Genomic DNA, 18,147 nt, shown 5'->3' on the forward strand with positions numbered 1-18,147 from the left:
ACAGACTTTCTCATGTCCTAGAAACTCTTGAGGGCACAAGAGAATGACCCAAGGGGAAATTCCTGTGGCCACTGAAGCAGAATGGGTGTCACCCCATTCTGCCTGGATTCACACTTTAGACCTCTGAGCTCCAAAGAGGGGCCTGCTTCATGAAGGCCCAGGAGAGGGGAGAACAGAAATGGAAGGAGTTTGCATCATCTACCCTCGGATGTAGAGTGCAGGCATCTCCTCTGATTTCAGGTTATTGTCCCAGGAGTAAACAGATGGTTAGGCGTGGAGCAGGATCCTCTAGGCCCCTTAAACCATTCTGGAACCTTTCATTTCCCTGGATTTGTTTTGGGGTTTTGTGTATATGTGCATGTGTGTGTCGTATTGCTTCTTGGTGTTTTATTCATTAAGCAAATATTTAATGGCCCCTCCTGTGTGCCAGGTGCTATTCTAGGAACTGTGTCTGTGAACAAGGCCGTCTCTGCCCACATGAAGCTTCCATTCTGTGTCCAAGCTGCAGGGACGTGTGTTGATCTTGAGAGGAAGCCAGCACCTGTGTCCAGGCCAGGCTGGGGGCAGGGCAGGGGCAGGGCCTGTCCGGAACCCCTCCAGGGTAGAGTACAAGGATGCAGCTCTGTGGAGGATGGAAAAACAGGCAGTGTCCTGGGCCCCACAGGAGACAGAGAAAGAGAGGGAGAGAGGCCCTCTAGGACTGAGAGGGGGTCCCAGGGGCTAGGGTTTGCCCAGGACTGTCCTGATTTTTGCACTGGAAGTCCCAGATCCTGAGAAAACTCAGTCCCAAGCAAACTTGGACAGCTGGTCACCCTACCTGGGACTCGCGCTGAAGGCACCCCCTGCTTATCCAGGGACCTGAAATATTTGAGGCGCCCACAAAAATATTTTCATTCCTTTAAAAATCAGGAGGAAATAAATGAACTTTTAAGTTGAAGGAATTACTTCATGACATTAATGTATTTGTCCTTATACCAATTGGAACATATAATTGCCAAAACCTTTTTATGGAGAAAGGGGCCTACTGCCCTGAAGAGGAAAGTAGATGCCCGAGAGTCATAATGTGGGCCAGACTGAAAGGCCTGTCGGGGTCCAGGGTCAGGGGAAGAGGACTCCACGTGGGATCAGTCCCCACAGCCAAACTTCCCTTGGCCCTCCAGAGGGATGACTGCTGATCCTGCTGGTGGGTACCGTGGCTGTGTGCTGGCTGCCATTCATTGAGCGCTTACTGTGTACTTACGTTGTGCTAAGCACTTCCAGATGTGCGATCTCAGTCCATCTCTGCGATAAATGTGTAAAGAAGACCTGCTTACCTGCATTTCTCAGGCAAAGCAACCTGAGTCTCAGTGAGACTGACTTGCCCACATTCACAGACGACCGAGGGTATGGCTGGCAAAAGCCAGCCTACGGCCAGATGTGCCAGCCGCACGGCTCAGTGGGTAGCAACATACCCCCCTCATTATTTTGAGGACTAAATGAGATTATGACCGTGAACCCTGAGAATGCCTCACTAAGATGATGAGGCAACTGCAGGCCTGAATTGAAATGCCTGAGCTCCCAGGCTCAGGGCTCCCCCAGCCTCCTGCATGGGGCTCCTGCTACCCCAGATGGGCTGCTCCTGCCTGTAGACTGAGAGGGCCACGTGAAAACATGAGGGACGCCGGGATGGCTCCGGGACACGCTGGCAGCCCAGAGTCCCCAGGCAGGACCCCCTACACTCGGAGCTGGGCTGGGCTGCCTGTGTTGCACCCAGGCTGGTCTCAGCTTGTGCCGTGCTTCTTCTGATGTCCACAGGACGTGTGTCTCTGTCTCCCCTCCTCCGATAACCCGTGGACTCCAAGGATGGGCACCCCATCAGTGTCGTGTCCCAAGGTGCCCTTCACAGCCCCCAGCCACGAGCAGTTCAATCAGTCACTGTTGACTGACTGTCCACTTGGACCATCTGCTCCACATTTTGTCTTGGGTGACTTCAGTCTCTTTCTAGTTTCCTTCTCTCTGTTTTGTTTTTCTTTCTCTTTTTTTATTGCTTCTCCTCTATATCCCCCCAAAGCAACTCAGATTCCACATGGTTCTGTTTGTTCTGCTTGTTAGGCTTCCCTAGTGGCTCAGAGGGTAAAGAGTCTGCCTGCAATGCAGGAGACCCGGGTTTGATTCCTGGGTTGGGAAGATCCCTTGGAGAAGGAAACGGCAACCCACTCCCGTATTCTTGCCTGGAGAATCCCATGGACAGCGGATCCTGGCAGGCTACAGTCATGGGGTCGCAGAGAGTCGGAGACTCCTGAGCGACTTCACTTTCACTTTCTGCTTGTTCAGACGGCTCCATGTCCCTGCTGCCTCAGGTGGTAGAGCATCTGCCTGCAATGTGGGAGATCCGGGTTTGCTCCCTGGGTTGGGAAGATCCTCCGGAGAAGGAACTGGCAACCCACTCCAGTATTCTTGCTTGGAGAATCCCATGGACAGAGGAGCCTAGAGGGCTACAGTCCACGGGGTCACAAAGAGTCAGACATGACTGAGCAACTGACGCATGCTTCCTTCCTATTCCTCTTTTGGGAATAACCTGTCAGAGACCATAGTTTAGGAGTTTCTGGTTCTTTTATTTCGGAACACTGGACAGCTCCATAGAGGGACTTATGAGAATCAACCCACTGCCATGGGTGGGGCTGGGAACCAGCTCACCAGGACCTGGGGGGAACCTGTGGTGAAGCCCCACCAGGCTTCCTCTTTCCCATTTGATTTAGGCTATCACAAAGGGGCCAGTGAGCCTTGAATGTGACCTGGGCATCAAGCAGGGTGTTCTGAACCCAGCCCAGCCGGCAGGTGCCCGCCCCTTTCCTTCAGAGGTTCCTTCTTAGGACGAGCTGAGTGGAGACTTCAGGGTTGGGGTCAGGCCGGCTGTGGGCAGCAGACTGGAGCGGAAGGCGTCTATAGGTGGTCATTCCCCTGCAGAGGCTGCCAGAGGCTCTCTTCCCAGACAGAGGCTAGAGATGGTTTCCACCCAAGGGGCACAAGAATTGCTGCCGACAGATTTGCTAAGAGCTAAGAAAGAGGAAATGTGGCAAAGGCTCCTGGTGACCGGCTTCCGGGAGAGTTTTTGTTTTGCTTTCTTGAACTATGTGACTTCAGAAGGTGTGGACCTGCTCGAACTCGGGCAGCGTGGGGTCTGGCAGACACACAGAGAAGCCAGTGGCCAGGAAGGAGCAAAGTCAAGTCATGGAGAAACGTCGGGCAGGTCCTGAGCACGGCCGTAGACCCATCATCACTGCCGCAGCTTGGACCATCCAGCCCCAGCGCTCCTCCAAGAGGCCGCCAGCCCACACCCCGCTCTCTGAAGCAGAAGAGGAAGCGGTGATGAAAGAAACCACCCTGTGCCACCTGCTGTGCAAAATCTTAGCGTTGCAGAGGGGCCTTCGAGCTTCTCTGGTCTGACTTCATTTCACAGGTGAGGAAACTGAGGCCCTGGGAGGGGAATTGACTCACCAGAGGTCACAGGTCACTTGCTGGTCTTGTGTTCATCCTCAGCAAGAAGCTGCCGAGAGCTGACAGCTTCACACGCAGCCCACACCTTCTTGGCACGTGCCCCTCGTGGCACAGGTCGGTGTGAGGTGCCCCTGGACGTGGCTGGTGCCCTTGCCGGGCTGAGTACCACCTTAGCTAGTCCACTCTTTGCCTGCCGCTCAATCAGCAGGTATTTATTTATCTGTCATGTCCTTGGAGGTCATCCTAGTTCTCCACTGAGCCCCTGCAGGGGCTGCAAAAGAAGACTAATCATCAGATGTCACATCTGACTCCCTCCAGGGAGTGTCTAACTGGAGAGCTGGAATTAACACATGTGGAACAATAATTAAACAATAGAAGGCAGTGCATAATTCGGTGCTGACGTAGCCATACAGGCTGTGAAGTCACCTCCACAGGTTCTTGGAGTGTTGGAGGTAACGTTAGCAGGCAGCTGCAGAGGTCCATGGCATATGGGGATTTGCAGGTTTGCTCCGACGGGAATCTGAGGCTCTGAGGTCGTGGGGCTGGTGTCTGGGAGTGTCTCTGAGCCAGTGGTGAGCGTGCCTGCACCTTTCCTCAGCCAGCTTGCTACCTCCTCATGAGGGAAGGATGGAGAGAGAGAACTCTGATAAAGTGAAAAGCCTTTGTCTACTTGTGGAGTGTCCACAAGTGAGAGTGAAGTTGCCAAAGGCCCCTCCACTGGTGGTGGGAGGAAACACACTGCAAACGCCTGCCTCTCAATACAACCATGCTCTCAGGAGAAGGTGGGGACCAGTTCACACCTGTATGTGCCTTTCTCCACTGGGGAATTCAAGTGTCAGGGATCTAAGAGATGAGGAGAGCAGAGAATGAGATAGCAGCAGGCCCGAGAAACGTCCTACACAGAGAAGATGGGACTAGGGGAGGTAGGGGTCGTGAATTCCAGGCAGAGACCACACAGACAGCAGAGTAGAACAGAGGTGGCGGACCACTGTCCATGGGCCGGAATCCACAAATAAAGTTTTATTGAAACTACACTCATTCTGTGATCACGGTCTGCTACCACAACAGAGCTAAGTAGCAACGGAGACTAGATAGAGTGCAGAGCCTGAAATGTTTGCTGCCTGGCCTTCACAGAAAATTTACTAAGCACTAGTGTAGAGAAAGGAATGAACAAACTCTTGGGCACAGGGGCCAGTCCAAAGGGAGTGCTCCAGGAAAGTGAGAAATGAGCTTGGCTCACGGAGGTGGGACTTTATATGCCTGGAGTAATAGAGCGCATGTCTTTGGATGGGTTCGCTCATTTCCAGGATGCCCCCTGTTTTGTTTGGCTTTACCTTTACTTCCGTATGAGACAATAAATGATTTACAGAAATGAGGAAGCGAAGGCTTAAAGACATGCTCAAACTCTCTCGAGATCACTTTGTTAGCAGTGGGAGTCAGAATCGGAACACAGGCTCGTGCTCATCCTGAAGGTGTTGCCTGAGCCTCTCACCTGTGCCAAGCTGGAACTCGGCTCTGGGGGTCCACGGTGGGGAAGACAGGTGCTTCTCTCACAGAACTCAGTCCAGACTGCAGTGCCAGCCTCACTGCACTGTAATTCCTAGCAGAAAGTGAGACTGCTTTCCCCCCACATAGGAATGGGGCCATTGCAGGTTCTTGAGCAAACATTTATTATCTGCTTCATGCCCAGGGCCACCTGGGCAGAGAGCAGAGACCTAAGTATGGTGTAAGTCGTTAGGGAGCTGCAACCTAGTTGGGGAGAAAAACCAAGCTGGGTGGTCTACTCGGAGGTTAGTATAAGTAGATGGGATTTAAGTGCAGGACAGTATAGTGTTAGCTTTGGATGTAGGTTAGCTTTAACCTTCCCGAGCCTGTTTCCTCATCTGTGAAATGAGCATAGTAAGTGTACATTTCTCATAAACTTGTGGCGAGAGTGAAATGAGCCAACAGTACAGGCTAAGTGAGAAGAACAGTGCCCGCTCAGAGCTGGCCAGGAAATAGCAGTAAAGCATCGTTGTTATCATTCAGGGCTGAGATGCTCAGCCTTGACATCTGAGGGACCTGACATCATGAGAGGCCTTGACAGCTGAGGGACTTTAGACAGACCGGAGTAAGACGGTGAACGCAGTGTGCAAGAAGAGGCGGATGAATTTAAAAACAGGGAAAGTGAAATTTCTGGCAAAAAAAAAATATGGTTTGTGATTTAGGTCCAGAAAAAAAAAAAAGGCCTGAATATTCTAATGGCTCTCGCAGGTTCTCCTCAGCGCCCTCCTCACTCTGGGGGGTCCCCCTCGTTGCTGGGGCTTTGTGGGCCTCCCTGTGTTCAGCTGCTGCTGCTGCTAAGTCACTTCAGTCATGTTCGACCCCGTGCGACCCCATAGACAGCAGCCCACCAGGCTCCTCTGTCCCTGGGATTCTCCAGGCAAGAACACTGGAGTGGGGTGCCATTTCCTCCTCCATTGCATCAGGGGAGACTAAAAGCCACCAGCTTCGCTCAGAGTCTTCTCAGCTCACTGGGTCACTTCCCAGTGACCCAAATTAAGACTTTATGTCATTGATCGAAATGCAAGATTCGCCAGTGTTTGGGTTTTTTCTTAAAGTAAAATTCAGCTTGGGGTAAATCTGCTCTGAGATGGGCCCCAGACCACCAGAGGATGGTCCTCTCTTCTTTTGGTGTAATGGGTACTTAAACTGAAAAGTCTGAGGATCACTGTTTCAGGACGTGTCTCTACTCTGAGGCCTAGCACCCAGCCTCTTCACCTGGCTGTACCCCAATAACACTGAGAGTTAAGAGAGGACGCCGCCCTTGCCATGGCTTAGGACATGGGAACACAAATCTGCTTTCACCAGTGCCCTGGATGTGCTGGGTGCATTAGGAACAGCTCAACCATCTGCCACCCACGCCAGGAGCTTCATCAGAGCATCCATGCAGGAGACACCGAGATGTGTCAGCCTCCTGGGAGAGACACCTCGCAGGAGAATGCCTGTATCTTTAAAACCATAGCAGAGTCAGTCTCCCATTCTGTCTCCATCTTGGGCCACTCCCAGAAACAAAACTGTCTGTCTGGCTTCTAGCTTCGTAGCCAAAGATGGAGGCAAATCTTTCACTTTGAGGATCTGAGAATTCGGCAGGTGAATAGAAAGTGGGGTCTTTGACTTACCTTCTGAAGACTACAGACACTGGATATTGCCTTCTTGGTAAACCTTGGGGGCAGTGGATATCTGTGGGTGCCAAAGTGTTAACCCTGCAGCTGGATGGCAACCCTGGAGGTCTGAAATTGCCTGGGAGTTCTTTCCCAACACTGCTGCACGTTAGCATCACCTGGGAGATTTTTAAAATCCGTCTGCTCAGGCTGCACCCCAGACCACTTAAATCAGAACCTCCAGGAGGGAGCCCAGGTGGTGGTGTGTTTCTGAGGCTCCCCCAGAGGAGTCCACGTGCAGCAAGTTTAAGAAGCACTGGTCTAGAATTTCTGCCCTCTCTGGAATGGGAAAGGGGAGCAGGCGGTGCTGGCGGTGCCTGGCTGGCTGATTGGCTGCTTCAGGAGCTGATTCATTCAGTCCACGGGTTAGATCTTGTCTGCCAGCCCTGGTGTGGGTAGCGGCCTGGGGTGCTGCCGTCTGAGGCTGGGAGATCGAGCGTGCCGGCCAGACAGGGCTCCTGGCACTCCCGGATGGGGCTGTCTTCTGCGTCAGCCCCGCGGAGGCTGCCCACAGCCGCTTGCGTCACTTCCCCAGGTTTGTGGTGGGAAGCGAGGGATAGATGGTCTGCTGATGGGAAAGAGAACAGGAAGGAAGATCTTTAGGTTAAGGCCGCTCTGACCCTTACTGTTCAAAAACAGTCTGGAACGCTGGCCTTTGAAAGCCATGATGCAGCTGCCCTTTCTAACAGGGAAATGGCTGTTGCTCATTTGGAAACCAAGAGAGATCTTCTAGGAGCTGCTAGACTTTTCTCTCCATCACTTAGCTCTTTTTTATAGAGGAGCCTGAGAAGGCTGTTAACCCCTAAGGAGCAGGAGCCTGCATGTTTCGTAGATGAGCGGAATGGAGCGTGTGTAATAATAACTGGATGCTGGCTTTTCTGACTGGAAGCTCCCAGAGGGCAGCAGGCTCACCCGGTCCTGTAGAGAGGTGCCCAGCAGGTTGGGGGCTGGGGTGAGGTCTCCAGGAACTAAGTGGGGAGGGACAAGGAATGAGATGCTTTACTGTGAGGGTCCCTGGGGAGCACGTCGACAGCGAGTGAAGACGGATGTGCGGCTCACACCAGCTGCTGCTCCTCTCCAGCAAAAGGGAGTCCCCCAGGAACTACTCCTCCTGAGTGGTCCTTGATGGACTCAGGGTCCTGTCCCAGGGATCCGAGTGGCCACACAGGAGAGGGGCGAGCCCTTTCCTGGAATCCTGTCGCCTCCTGCTGGGAGACAGAAGTCCCTTCTTGACATCTTCACGGGTGACACGGTGGCCCCAGGTCCTGAGGCTTCTGGGGACCCACCAATCAGACACATCTTAGCTGAACATTTCACAGGTCAGTGATGTATCGGTCTTGGTGAGGAGGCTGCTCATCCCCGCCTCGGAGCGTGCAGTTTCAGTGGTCACCGTGGGGGCGGCAGACGTGGGCTGTCCTGGGGTGACCACGTGGTGACCACGTGGTGAGCAGAGCACTCTCAGGCAGACTTGAGGGGCTGGGCGCCGGGCCCCACGCAGATGCTTACCAGCAGTGGGACCACACGCGTTTCTCAACCCGGCAGAGCTTCTGTCTGTAACCTGTAAAATAGGAACAGCACATTTAGTGTGTAAGAGATGGTGTGTGGAGGCACAGTGCTCTTCTGACCAGCCTCCTCGGAGAAGAGCAGAGAGGGGCAGACAGGCCCGCGGAACACGCTGTGATGGAAAAAGGGCGTCAGCGCATCTCCGCGCTGAGGGCCGGGTGTGGGAGGCACGCCAGCTCCCCTCCGCGGCCCGAGCTTGACGGCTCACCGGCCCTGTGGGGGAAAGTGTGAGCAGGAAGTGAAGGCATCCTGCCCAGTGTGACTTGTCTCCCACGGGCTGGCGAGAAGGGCAGCTCTGCCCCAGGAATCCGGCGTGTTCAGCTGGGTGATGCTGCGATGGCAGCGTGGCTGGGAAATTCCCCAGCCAAGGCAGACAGACGCCCACAGGTCGGTGCTGCGTGATGGCAGCCGGGAGAAAATGATCGCCCTCCGGGCCTCAGTTTCCTCATCTGCCAAAGGAGAATCCCGACCCGCCCTGGGGTCCACTGGATTTCTGAGACAGGCAAATTCTAGGCCGATTTCCACCGACCCGTTTATTCCCGCAAACTGTGGCTCCCGCATGCTCAGCCGCACAGGAACAGCATGAAGACAAAGCCAGGAGGGTGGGTGGCAGCGGACTCGAGAGAAGCTCGGGGAGCTGACAGGCGGACAGAGTTGCCGAGACCCCAGAATTCTCCCCTGGACCGTCTCCGCAGTGGGAAGGCCACTGGCCTCCACGTCCTCAGCTTCATTCTTCCCGGAGGGGGTCTTGGGCGGGGGTGCGGTCAGAAGAATCCACTGTGGTGTCGTGGGAAGAACGCAGCATAACAGACGGGTCCCTTTGAGCTCTGCAGACTGTAGGGCTGGACGCAGTCCTAACCTCCTCTGAGTCTCGGTTGTCTCAACTGTGAAATGTGGGTGATAAACTCAATCTTGCAGTTTGGTTCTGAGGATTAACTGAGACAGTGCATGCCAAGCACTTGGCATGGAGGAGGCTCTCAGTAAACCCAGGCCAACCCTGAGCCCCAGCAGAGAAGAGTCATCCCCTCGGTTATCAGAGAAAGCTGCAGCCCTCTGCTCCCACCAGTTGTGCATTTGTTTGATAAATACGCATATGTATGTGTGTGCATATGTGTGTGTGTGGATGTGTGTGTGTGTGTGTGTGTGTGTTGCTCAGTCGTGTCCGACTCTGAGACCCCATGGTCTGTAGCCCGCCAGGCTCTTCTGTCCATGGGATTTCCCAGGCAAGAATACTGGAGTGGATTGCCATTTCCTTCTCCAGGGGACCTTCCCAACTCAGGGATCAAACCCGGGTCTCCTGCACTGCAGGCGGATTCTTTGCTGAGCCACCAGGGAAGCCCTGGGACCTGGGGCCTGAGCTGATGTCCGTGTGCCTTTGGCCCGCTCAGCCTGGGAGAACTGCTGTCGTTCCCTTCAGCACAGGCTGGGATCGTGTGTGCACGCCTCTCTCCAGCTGTATTGTTACTTCCTTGAGGAGACGACTACGGCTTGCATGTCTTTGCATCTCCCATAGGATCTGAATGGATCTTTCAGTAGCAGCCCTCAATGAGCAAAACAGCTTGCCAACTCAGCAGATTCATACCTCCAGTGCCTGTGTGTTGGGCCCTTTAACGGTGGTCTTGCAACAAGCCTGAAGGATGGGGTATGGCCCCCATTTCACAGGCGAGGAGACTGGCACCAAGAAATGTTCTAGCCACTTCCTGGGGGGAGCTGGCCAGGCAGTTACCACAGCTGGCATTTGACCTTCGATTGTTCTCAGCCTGAGTCCATCCCATTCACTCCGTGGTTCTGGTGCTTACTTACTCTTGGTTGGAGAGGCCTTTAGGAGGAAGCGGTCACTCCCTTTCTCATCCTAAGAAGTGTGTGCAATGCACGTGTCCACCCTCACGTCTGTGTCTGTTCTAGAATGACTGTAAGCCCCCTGAGGAGCCTCAGCGCCCGCCCACTCTGCAGGAGATCAAGCAGAAGATTGAGAGCTACAACGCCCGGGAGAAGAACTGCCTGGGCATGAAGCTGGTGAGTGTCCATGCCCGCGCCCCATCCCTGCCCCCACCTAGCTCACAGCCCCTTCTGCTTTGGCTCCGTTCTTTCCCCTCGGAATCCTGGGGCTCCTCTCCCCAGGAGGGCGCTCCCCTTTCTTTGGGGCTCTGGAGGCCTCCAGGCTTACGTGAGGCCAAGAACCTGGGCTGTCCGTGCTCTGGGGAAACAGACTGGGCTATGGGATGAGACCTAGATCCCGTCTCTGGCTGTTTCTCTAAGTTGAAGCTTTGGGAAACCTTAACCTCTCTGAGCTTCAGTATAAAATAGAGACATTAGTGTCCAGGTGTCAAAGCACATGTAGGCATTAAATGATATGCAGGTGACTAGGGGCCCAGGAAGCCCTAGGCAAGGGGTGCAGGCAGCCCTCCTCCCCTTCTTGGTCCTCACATCCTGTGCCTGGGGCAGCCTGCCTGACTGCAGAGCTCAGAGAGGAGGGCACCAGCTTCGTGCTGGTTCAGAGAGGCCATCTTCAGGGGAGACGCTGGAGGCGCCCTGCCCCCTGCTGGTGTTTGCTGGCAACTGGCTCTTTGGGGCGTTAGCTGGATGGACACCAGAACAATCCAGTCGCAGAGGAACTGGGGTTTGTCTCGAGGGTTTTAGAGAGAGAGATGCAGGAGGAAATTCAGTGCCCTGGTTCTCCAAAGATCTTATCACAGAGCCTGCCTGCTCCTCCTTGGTTTGGAGGGGGGACGACTAGAGGGGCCACTCCAGACCCTGCGTCTTGGCCTGGGGACTCAGCAGAGGCAATCACCCCATCTGCCTGGTGGCAGGGGATTTGGGGCAAGCAGCGTGAGCCCCTGGGGAGGGGGAGCCGCAGCAGTAGCTAGGTCCTGCGGGCCTTCTCCTGCCGCTGCCCTGCCAGCATCCCTAGGTCAGCAGAGGCAGGAGGGAACTCAGGGAGGCAGGAGGTGCGCGTGTGGCTGGGATGGTGCTGCATCAGGAAGGGCCTCTGCAGCCCGGTGGGTCTGGAGCCCCCGGCGGGAGTGGCAGGTGGGAGATCCCGCGAGACAGGCCCGCCGTGACCACGCCCAACCTGCGCCCTGGCAGAGCGAGGACGGCAGCTACACGGGCTTCATCAAGGTGCACCTGAAGCTGCGGCGGCCGGTGACGGTGCCCGCCGGGATCCGGCCCCAGTCCATCTATGACGCCATCAAGGATGTGGATCCAGCGGCCGCCACGGACAAACGTACATCCTTCTACCTGCCCCTCGACGCCGTCAAGCAGCTGCACATCAGCAGCAGCACCACGGTCAGCGAGGTCATCCAGGGGCTGCTCAAGAAGTTCATGGTCGTGGACAATCCCCAGAAGTTCGCGCTCTTCAAGCGGATACACAAGGATGGGCAAGGTAGGAGCGAGCGAGCTCTCCCCCGGAAACTACCCTTCCGGACTCTGGCTGGGCGGGCCCGGTCACACTTGAGCTGGAGGGGTGGGCTTCTCGTGGCGCCGGAGCCCAGCCTCCCCTTGGCGTTGGGTCTGCAGACGGACCGCCCACCGTGCCCCTCCCTTCACACGTGGCTGCAGGAAACCCACCCCTGGGCGTTCACTTCCTAATCTGTGGGATGGGACCACTCCCTCGAACGTTTGGGGGGATGACGTGAATGGAAACACGCTTCCCACCCTAGCAGACTCTGAAGGTACCGGTTGTTACCCTTTATTCCTGCCAGGCGCCTTTCGTTAGGTTGAAAGAATGGCTAGAAACACCCCTGCATCCGAATCGGTCCGGCCATCCTGAGCCCCTGCTCTTCTACTCCAAAGCAGCCCAGCCCGCTCTCTTGGTTTACAGTGCTGTTTTTTTCTTTTTTTCGTTTTTTGAGTTTGTCTTACTGTCATTTTGAACCTAAATCAATTAAGAATTTTTCCTTCCTCTAGGAAGGAAAATAATTCTCTATTTGTAGACTGAGTAGTTTTTTAAAGTTTAATTAATTTTAATTGGAGGCTAATTACTTTACAATATCATAGTGATTTTGTCATACACTGACATGAATCGGCCATGAGTGTACATGTGTTCCCCATCCTGAACCCCCTCTGAGTAGTTTTTTAAAGTTTAATTAATTTTAATTGGAGGCTAATTACTTTACAATATCGTAGTGATTTTGTCATACACTGACATGAATCGGCCATGAGTGTACATGTGTTCCCCATCCTGAACCCCCTCCCACCTCCCTCCCCATCCCACCCCTCTGGGTCATCCCAGTGCACCAGCCCTGAGCACCCTGTCTCATGCATCGAACCTGGACTGGTGGTCTGTCTCACATGTGGTACTATACATGTTGCAGTGCTCTTCCAGAAACTCTCCATCGCTGACTGCCCCCTCTACCTGCGCTTACTCGCCGGGCCTGACACAGACATCCTCAGCTTCGTGCTAAAGGAGAACGAAACTGGAGAGGTGGAGGTAGGTCCTGGCACCTCCGCCTGTGCGCATTCCCAGCCCATGGGGCTTGCCTAGCCGGGCGGGCACGGTCCACACCCCCCAGCGCAGCAGGAGGCCGCCCTGCAGCTGCTGAGCTGGGGCGAGTGTGGCCCAAGATCAGCGCTGAAGTCAGGAGTGTAAGTGCTCTGGGGGAGCAGGTCAGGGCCTGTCTGGCAAGGCCTGTGGAAGGACAGGATTCCATGTGCCTACTTTGAACACTCAGGGTGGAGGGGTACTGAGAACCTCCCTGTGTTCCACCCAGCTTTTTGCTCCTGAGGATGTCCTGAGGCCCAGCAAGCTCCAACTCTGGGCTCCCCCAGGCACAGGTACTGTTGACTCAATTGTCTCTCCCTAGTTCTTGAAAGCAGACCTCGCTACCCCAAGGGAAGCGTCCAGCCTGCGGTATGAACTGGGGTGAAACCAAGCTGGTGCTCCCCGCGTCCTGGGGTTTTCAGAAGCAGTCTTGGGGGCCACTGTGGAAATTAGGGGGATCTAGGCCTGTCTTTTTCCAGCCTCCACCAGGAAGCTCTGCTCTCCCTCTGTTTGACAGAGTGGGAGGTTTTGTTGGGACAGCGTATTCCACGGAAACTGTTTGAGCGTTGCTGGCCCCGTGGGAACCTCACAGGCCTGGGGTTTAGAGGCCTGGCTTCTCGTTCAAGTTTTGTGGCTATACTGGAAGCTCTGTGACAGTGGTTCCCTCTGTGGACTTCAGCTTTCCCATTTCTCCAGTGTGGGGATTAAACCAGATAAACCTTGATGTTCCGTTGTGCTCAACAAGCCTAGGAGTCAAAGTCCCTGACCCCATGGGGGCCTCAGTTCCTGGGCCAGCCGGGAAAAGCCGGACTTGCCTTCTGTCCTGAGAAGCCAGGTCCCACTGGCCAGGCCCAGGCCCGCCAGGCCCTGCAGAGCTGTGCAAGTGACTCATCTCATTACCTGCGCTGCCAGCCTCGGGAGGTGGACACCCTAATTCCACGGCAGATGAGGAAACAGCTGAGAAGGGTGGAGTTCTGTGCTCAGGGTCACATGGCAGAGCCAGGCTGACGCCCAGTCTCCTGAGTCCAAGCTCAGCTCCCCTCCCGACGTCACTCTGGGGGCTGCATGCTGGGGACCCGTTGCTGGTCAGCCCCAAAGCAGACAGCTCCAGGTGGTCACCAGGGTCTCAGGCAGCTCCAGCATCACAGTTAGGATCTCAGCTGCTACCGAGAAATTTAAGATTATTGATTCTCCAATGAATAGGGCCTAAGCCAATAAAATACAGCATAAGCCAATCAAAACAGGGCTTATGGTCAACTAATTCTTGGCCAGAAGATGCCAGGATTTGAAATTCTGCTGCTGATATGGCATGGAGACCTCAGGCTGTGTTCATCACACCTGCCTATTCCGTAGCAAGTGGTGTGAAGGGGGAGCTGAGCTGGCAGGGCCCCTCCGTCACGCGATGTCTAACCTGGTTCCTGTTCTCTCTCTCCCCCAATCTCCCTCTCGCCGCCCAGTGGGACGCCTTCTCCATCCCTGAGCTCCAGAACTTCCTAACGATCCTGGAGAAGGAGGAGCAGGACAAGGTCCAACAAGTGCAGAAGAAGTACAGCAAGTTCAGGCAGAAACTGGAGGAGGCTTTAAGAAAATCCCAGGGCAAACCTGCCTAGCCAGTCCAGCCTCCCCTTCTCCCGAAAGCCCATGGATTTAATTTTTATTATTAATTATTATTTTGCAACAGACACTTTCTCAGGACACCTCTGGTGGGTGCATCTGTGCCTGCCCATCAGTTCCAGATGTGGCACGACGCCTCTGGCGGCCGCGTGTGCGTGCAGGCTCGGGGCCTGCCTGTCGCCATCCGTGCCTCTGCACACCGCCCCCGAGCAGCGCGCTCGTGTGCAAGATCGGCCACCTCGTCTCGCCATCTGCAAGCCTTCCGCAAACCAAACAGCTGCCTCTCCCCACACCAGCTGGCAAAGCAAAGGGTTTTAGAGATATGTGTTCTTTCTCTGGCCTTTAGACTTCAATTCATTTCTTATTTGCCATCCACAGTTCCTTTATTTATGAGTCCAGAACTGTAGTATATTCCTTTAGCAGGTCTGAGCTAAGCTCCTGAAACAGGACAGTGCTCATAGAAGAATTGTCCTGGGTCTTCCCTTGTGATCCAGTGGCTAAGACTCCAAGCTCCCAACGCTTGGGGCCCAGGTTCGATCCCCAGTCGGGGAACTAGATCCCACACGCCTCAACTGAAACATCTCGCGTGCTACAACTTAAGACCCTGTGCAGTCAAATAAATAAATATTTAAAAAAGAGAATTTTCCCCCACCGTCCTCAGGTGCCCGTTGCTCACGGGTAAGGGATGGTCATAAAGCTACTGGCCCCAGAGGCTTGGGTCAGAAGCACCAAAGCTGAGGTTGCCTGAGAGATTTCCAGAGAAGCTGCAGCTGGCCCTGGCCCTGATGGCCGGAGTCTGTACACGTGTAAACCCAAAGGCATTTATATCTGTGTGCGTGTGGGCTTCAGCCACACCTTCGTCAGCTCTTGTTTCTAAGTTGCAGTTTTGAATTTACTATTGCCATCATCCTCATTGTTTCCACTAAGGGGAAACCAGCTCCTTAACCATTTTTAAAGTCTCCTGATGAGTGCGGAAATCAGACGGTCAAAGCCAAAATGTGTTGCAGGTAAACGAGTCCAAGCTGTCTTCAGGCCTCCCCAGCTAGCGGCTGCCTCGGTTCCCCTCCGGCCTCCAGGACTGCCCCTCCCCTCCCTCTGGACTCTGGGATCTCCAAGTGCTGCCGGAGGAGCTGCCTTGGTTACGGAGGGGGGTGCCCTCCAACGCAGCCAACTTGGGACTCCTTCGTGGTCTGAAGCATTGTCGGCCGTGGGGCTGGCCTCCTGCTGACCTCAGTGCCTTTTTGTTTTTGGAGAGGGTCAGGAACCCGGGCCTTTGCTTGAGGCTCTGCTGCTGGCTTGCTCCTGCCAGGAAGCGGACCACGGTGGTGTGGGAGACAAGGACAGGGGAGCCTGCCCCCCAAGCATGGGATGAGGGTCACAAAGTTCCTGCCCGCCTAAGGTCCTGGGCCCTGACTTCCTAGAAGTGAGGTCAAACCGCCTGGACAGGGCGGATGAGATTCCCAACTCTACATCTCTACCGGCTCCTTGCTTAGGTTCAAACCTAAAACCAGCCAAACGATTCAAGCCAGGAGCCAGGACGGCAGAGACACTCCAGGGCAGAGGGAGAAGGGCTGTGACCTTTCAAAGTGGGGCCGGTTTTCCAATCCAGCCTCTAAGAGATCCATTTCTTCGCTGTTCTCTGCCTTCCCAAGTCCTTGGGTCGGTTCAAGCCTCACAAGTCCCCTCCCTGAGTCCACCTGGCCCCTGATCCTAGAAGGAATACAGAACCTTCATCGTGCAAACTTCTTGGTCTTCAGAGCTGCAAAAACAGGACAAGCTAAGCAGCTCAAACAGATGTTTTCCATCATAAAAACCCTAGTTATCTGCCATCTCCTGCTCAGCCTTATCACTTCCCTCCCTTAAAATCCCCTCTCCCTGCTGTGGGCGGGCGCAGCACCCTCTCCTCCACGCTGCATGTCTGTAACATGAACAGAAGGCACGCCGCTGCAACCGCTGTGAATGCTGCTGAGACCCCCCCTCGGATGGGGTGGCCATTTTATTTTTGAGAAGAAAAAGAAGTCGTGTACATATATACATAAAGGCATATAGCTATATATAAAGAGATGGGGTGTTTATGAAATAAGAAAACTGGGAAAACTCAGACTTTATCGAAAGCGCAGTTAGACCAAGGGACCCGGGCTGGGGTCTGCGCCTCCGAAGCAGTAGCGAGTGGGGAGTCCCCCTCCCCTCGCAGGGTCGGTGTGGAGCGCCTTCTGCCCTTGTGTTGCCCAGTGTGTGCTCTGGGGCTGTTTTCTTCTGAAATGTCTGTCTTATATGGGTTTTAAAAAAAGTAATAAAAGCTTGTTGCAAAAATGATTCAGACGGGAGATGCGTTCCTTGACCCTCCCCCTCTCAGGGAAATCTGGGAAACTGTGTGGAAATGGTGGAGCTGGGAGAGGGGTGGGGACAGAGGAACGCACACACTTCAAGGCCAAGTCAGATTTTCTTTTGCCAACAAACAGAGGGATGAAGGCTCTGAGAACACCTTGCAGAGGCACGGGCTGGAGGTGCTGCCATGGTGACGGGTTATGCTCCACCCCCACAGAGCAGGAAAGCAGGGGGACTCACTACAGAAGGAGCACTTTGAAAAGGGGGGGTGGGGGGCTCTCTGGAGCCAAGGATGGATGATTAAACACCAGAACAGGCTACTGAGTTAAGCAGTGATTCTTCTTTTTCTGGCATTGTTTCAAAATCAGATAGGAAGGAGTCTTTGAACGTTTGCGATCATCTCACCTAAAGGAAAGGGCTAGATGGCTAAGACAGTCCTTCCACCTTAGCTCTGATGTCCATCAAAGGAATATCTCAGTAATTGTGGCGCTAACCATATAAAAGTTATTAAAAAGGAATTCTCGCCTGCCTTCCGGTATTGATCACACACAGTGCAATCAACAAGGGCCCGCAGTTCATCCGGTCCACCCCTGCCCTCCTTCTAGGAGAGCACCCCTGTCCAAGAGACATTCTTAAAAGTGTCCAGGGATGGGGTACAGCTGTAACGTTTGCTCGCTCCAAGAGGTATATCTTTCAATAATTTTGCCACAACCCAGAAATGAACCAGTTTTTGCGTTTCACTGAAACTCATTTGGTTACGATGTGAGACTAAGTTCAAAGTTACACGTTTGACCTTGGTGTAGATAATTTGGCTTAGCACATAGAAAAAGGAATCCCTTGCACAGCCCAACACGCCCTTGCCTCCTCCCATGTACCTGTGGTATTCATGAGAAGAAAAGGGAAGATGAATCTATGCAAAATGTGTCACCATTACCGGGAAAACCATCCGAAGCGCGTCTTGACAGCACTGTGTCAGGGCAGAATTCTGGGTCAGACCTGAAGTGTGGATGTTCACTGTTAGACCTAGCCTCACCATGCACTGGCTTGTGTCTTTAGTAGGGGTGAACAAGGCAAGACAGAACCCTGAGCCTCCAGTCCCTCCAGGGTTGTGCTAAACAAATTATGTCTGTGAGAGAACTTTATAAAGCACTGTGTGTTTTCTTGGGAGAAGGAAATGGCCCACTCCAGTACTCCTGCCTGGAGAATCCTATGGGCAGAGAAGCCTGGCGGGCTTCAGTCCGTGGGGGTCGCAAGAGATGGACACAACTGAGCGACTCCACCGCCACACGCTCCCTCCGTGTCATTTGTATTCATGTGAGGACCGCATTTCACGACTACTCTAACTCCTGCCGATCAACCTCTGTCTGTCCAAGGGTTCTGTTGTGACAGAATCTTGTTTGGGGTCAATTTCTAGAAATCTCTCTCTCAGTTTTTCATATGCTTATGTTAACAGAGCAGATCAGTAAAATGACGCAGTTT

The 18,147-nt window shown here is 54.1% G+C and overlaps 1 protein-coding gene across 2 annotated transcripts in view; it reads left to right on the plus strand.

The window, feature by feature from the left end:
- The window catches only part of RASSF5 (Ras association domain family member 5), a 75,147-nt gene extending 58,491 nt beyond the window's left edge, over positions 1-16,656 (plus strand). For both annotated transcript variants that reach the window (XM_069545272.1, XM_069545271.1), the window contains 4 exons: positions 10,149-10,259; positions 11,331-11,628; positions 12,560-12,675; positions 14,184-16,656. In XM_069545272.1, coding sequence (XP_069401373.1) covers positions 10,149-10,259; positions 11,331-11,628; positions 12,560-12,675; positions 14,184-14,336 — 678 coding nt within the window. In that variant the 3' untranslated portion in view covers positions 14,337-16,656. The remainder of the gene's footprint in view (positions 1-10,148; positions 10,260-11,330; positions 11,629-12,559; positions 12,676-14,183) is intronic.
- Positions 16,657-18,147: the final 1,491 nt, after the last annotated feature.

Source organism: Ovis canadensis, chromosome 12, assembly GCF_042477335.2.
Source record: "Ovis canadensis isolate MfBH-ARS-UI-01 breed Bighorn chromosome 12, ARS-UI_OviCan_v2, whole genome shotgun sequence".
NCBI classification, from domain to species: Eukaryota; Metazoa; Chordata; class Mammalia; order Artiodactyla; family Bovidae; genus Ovis; species Ovis canadensis.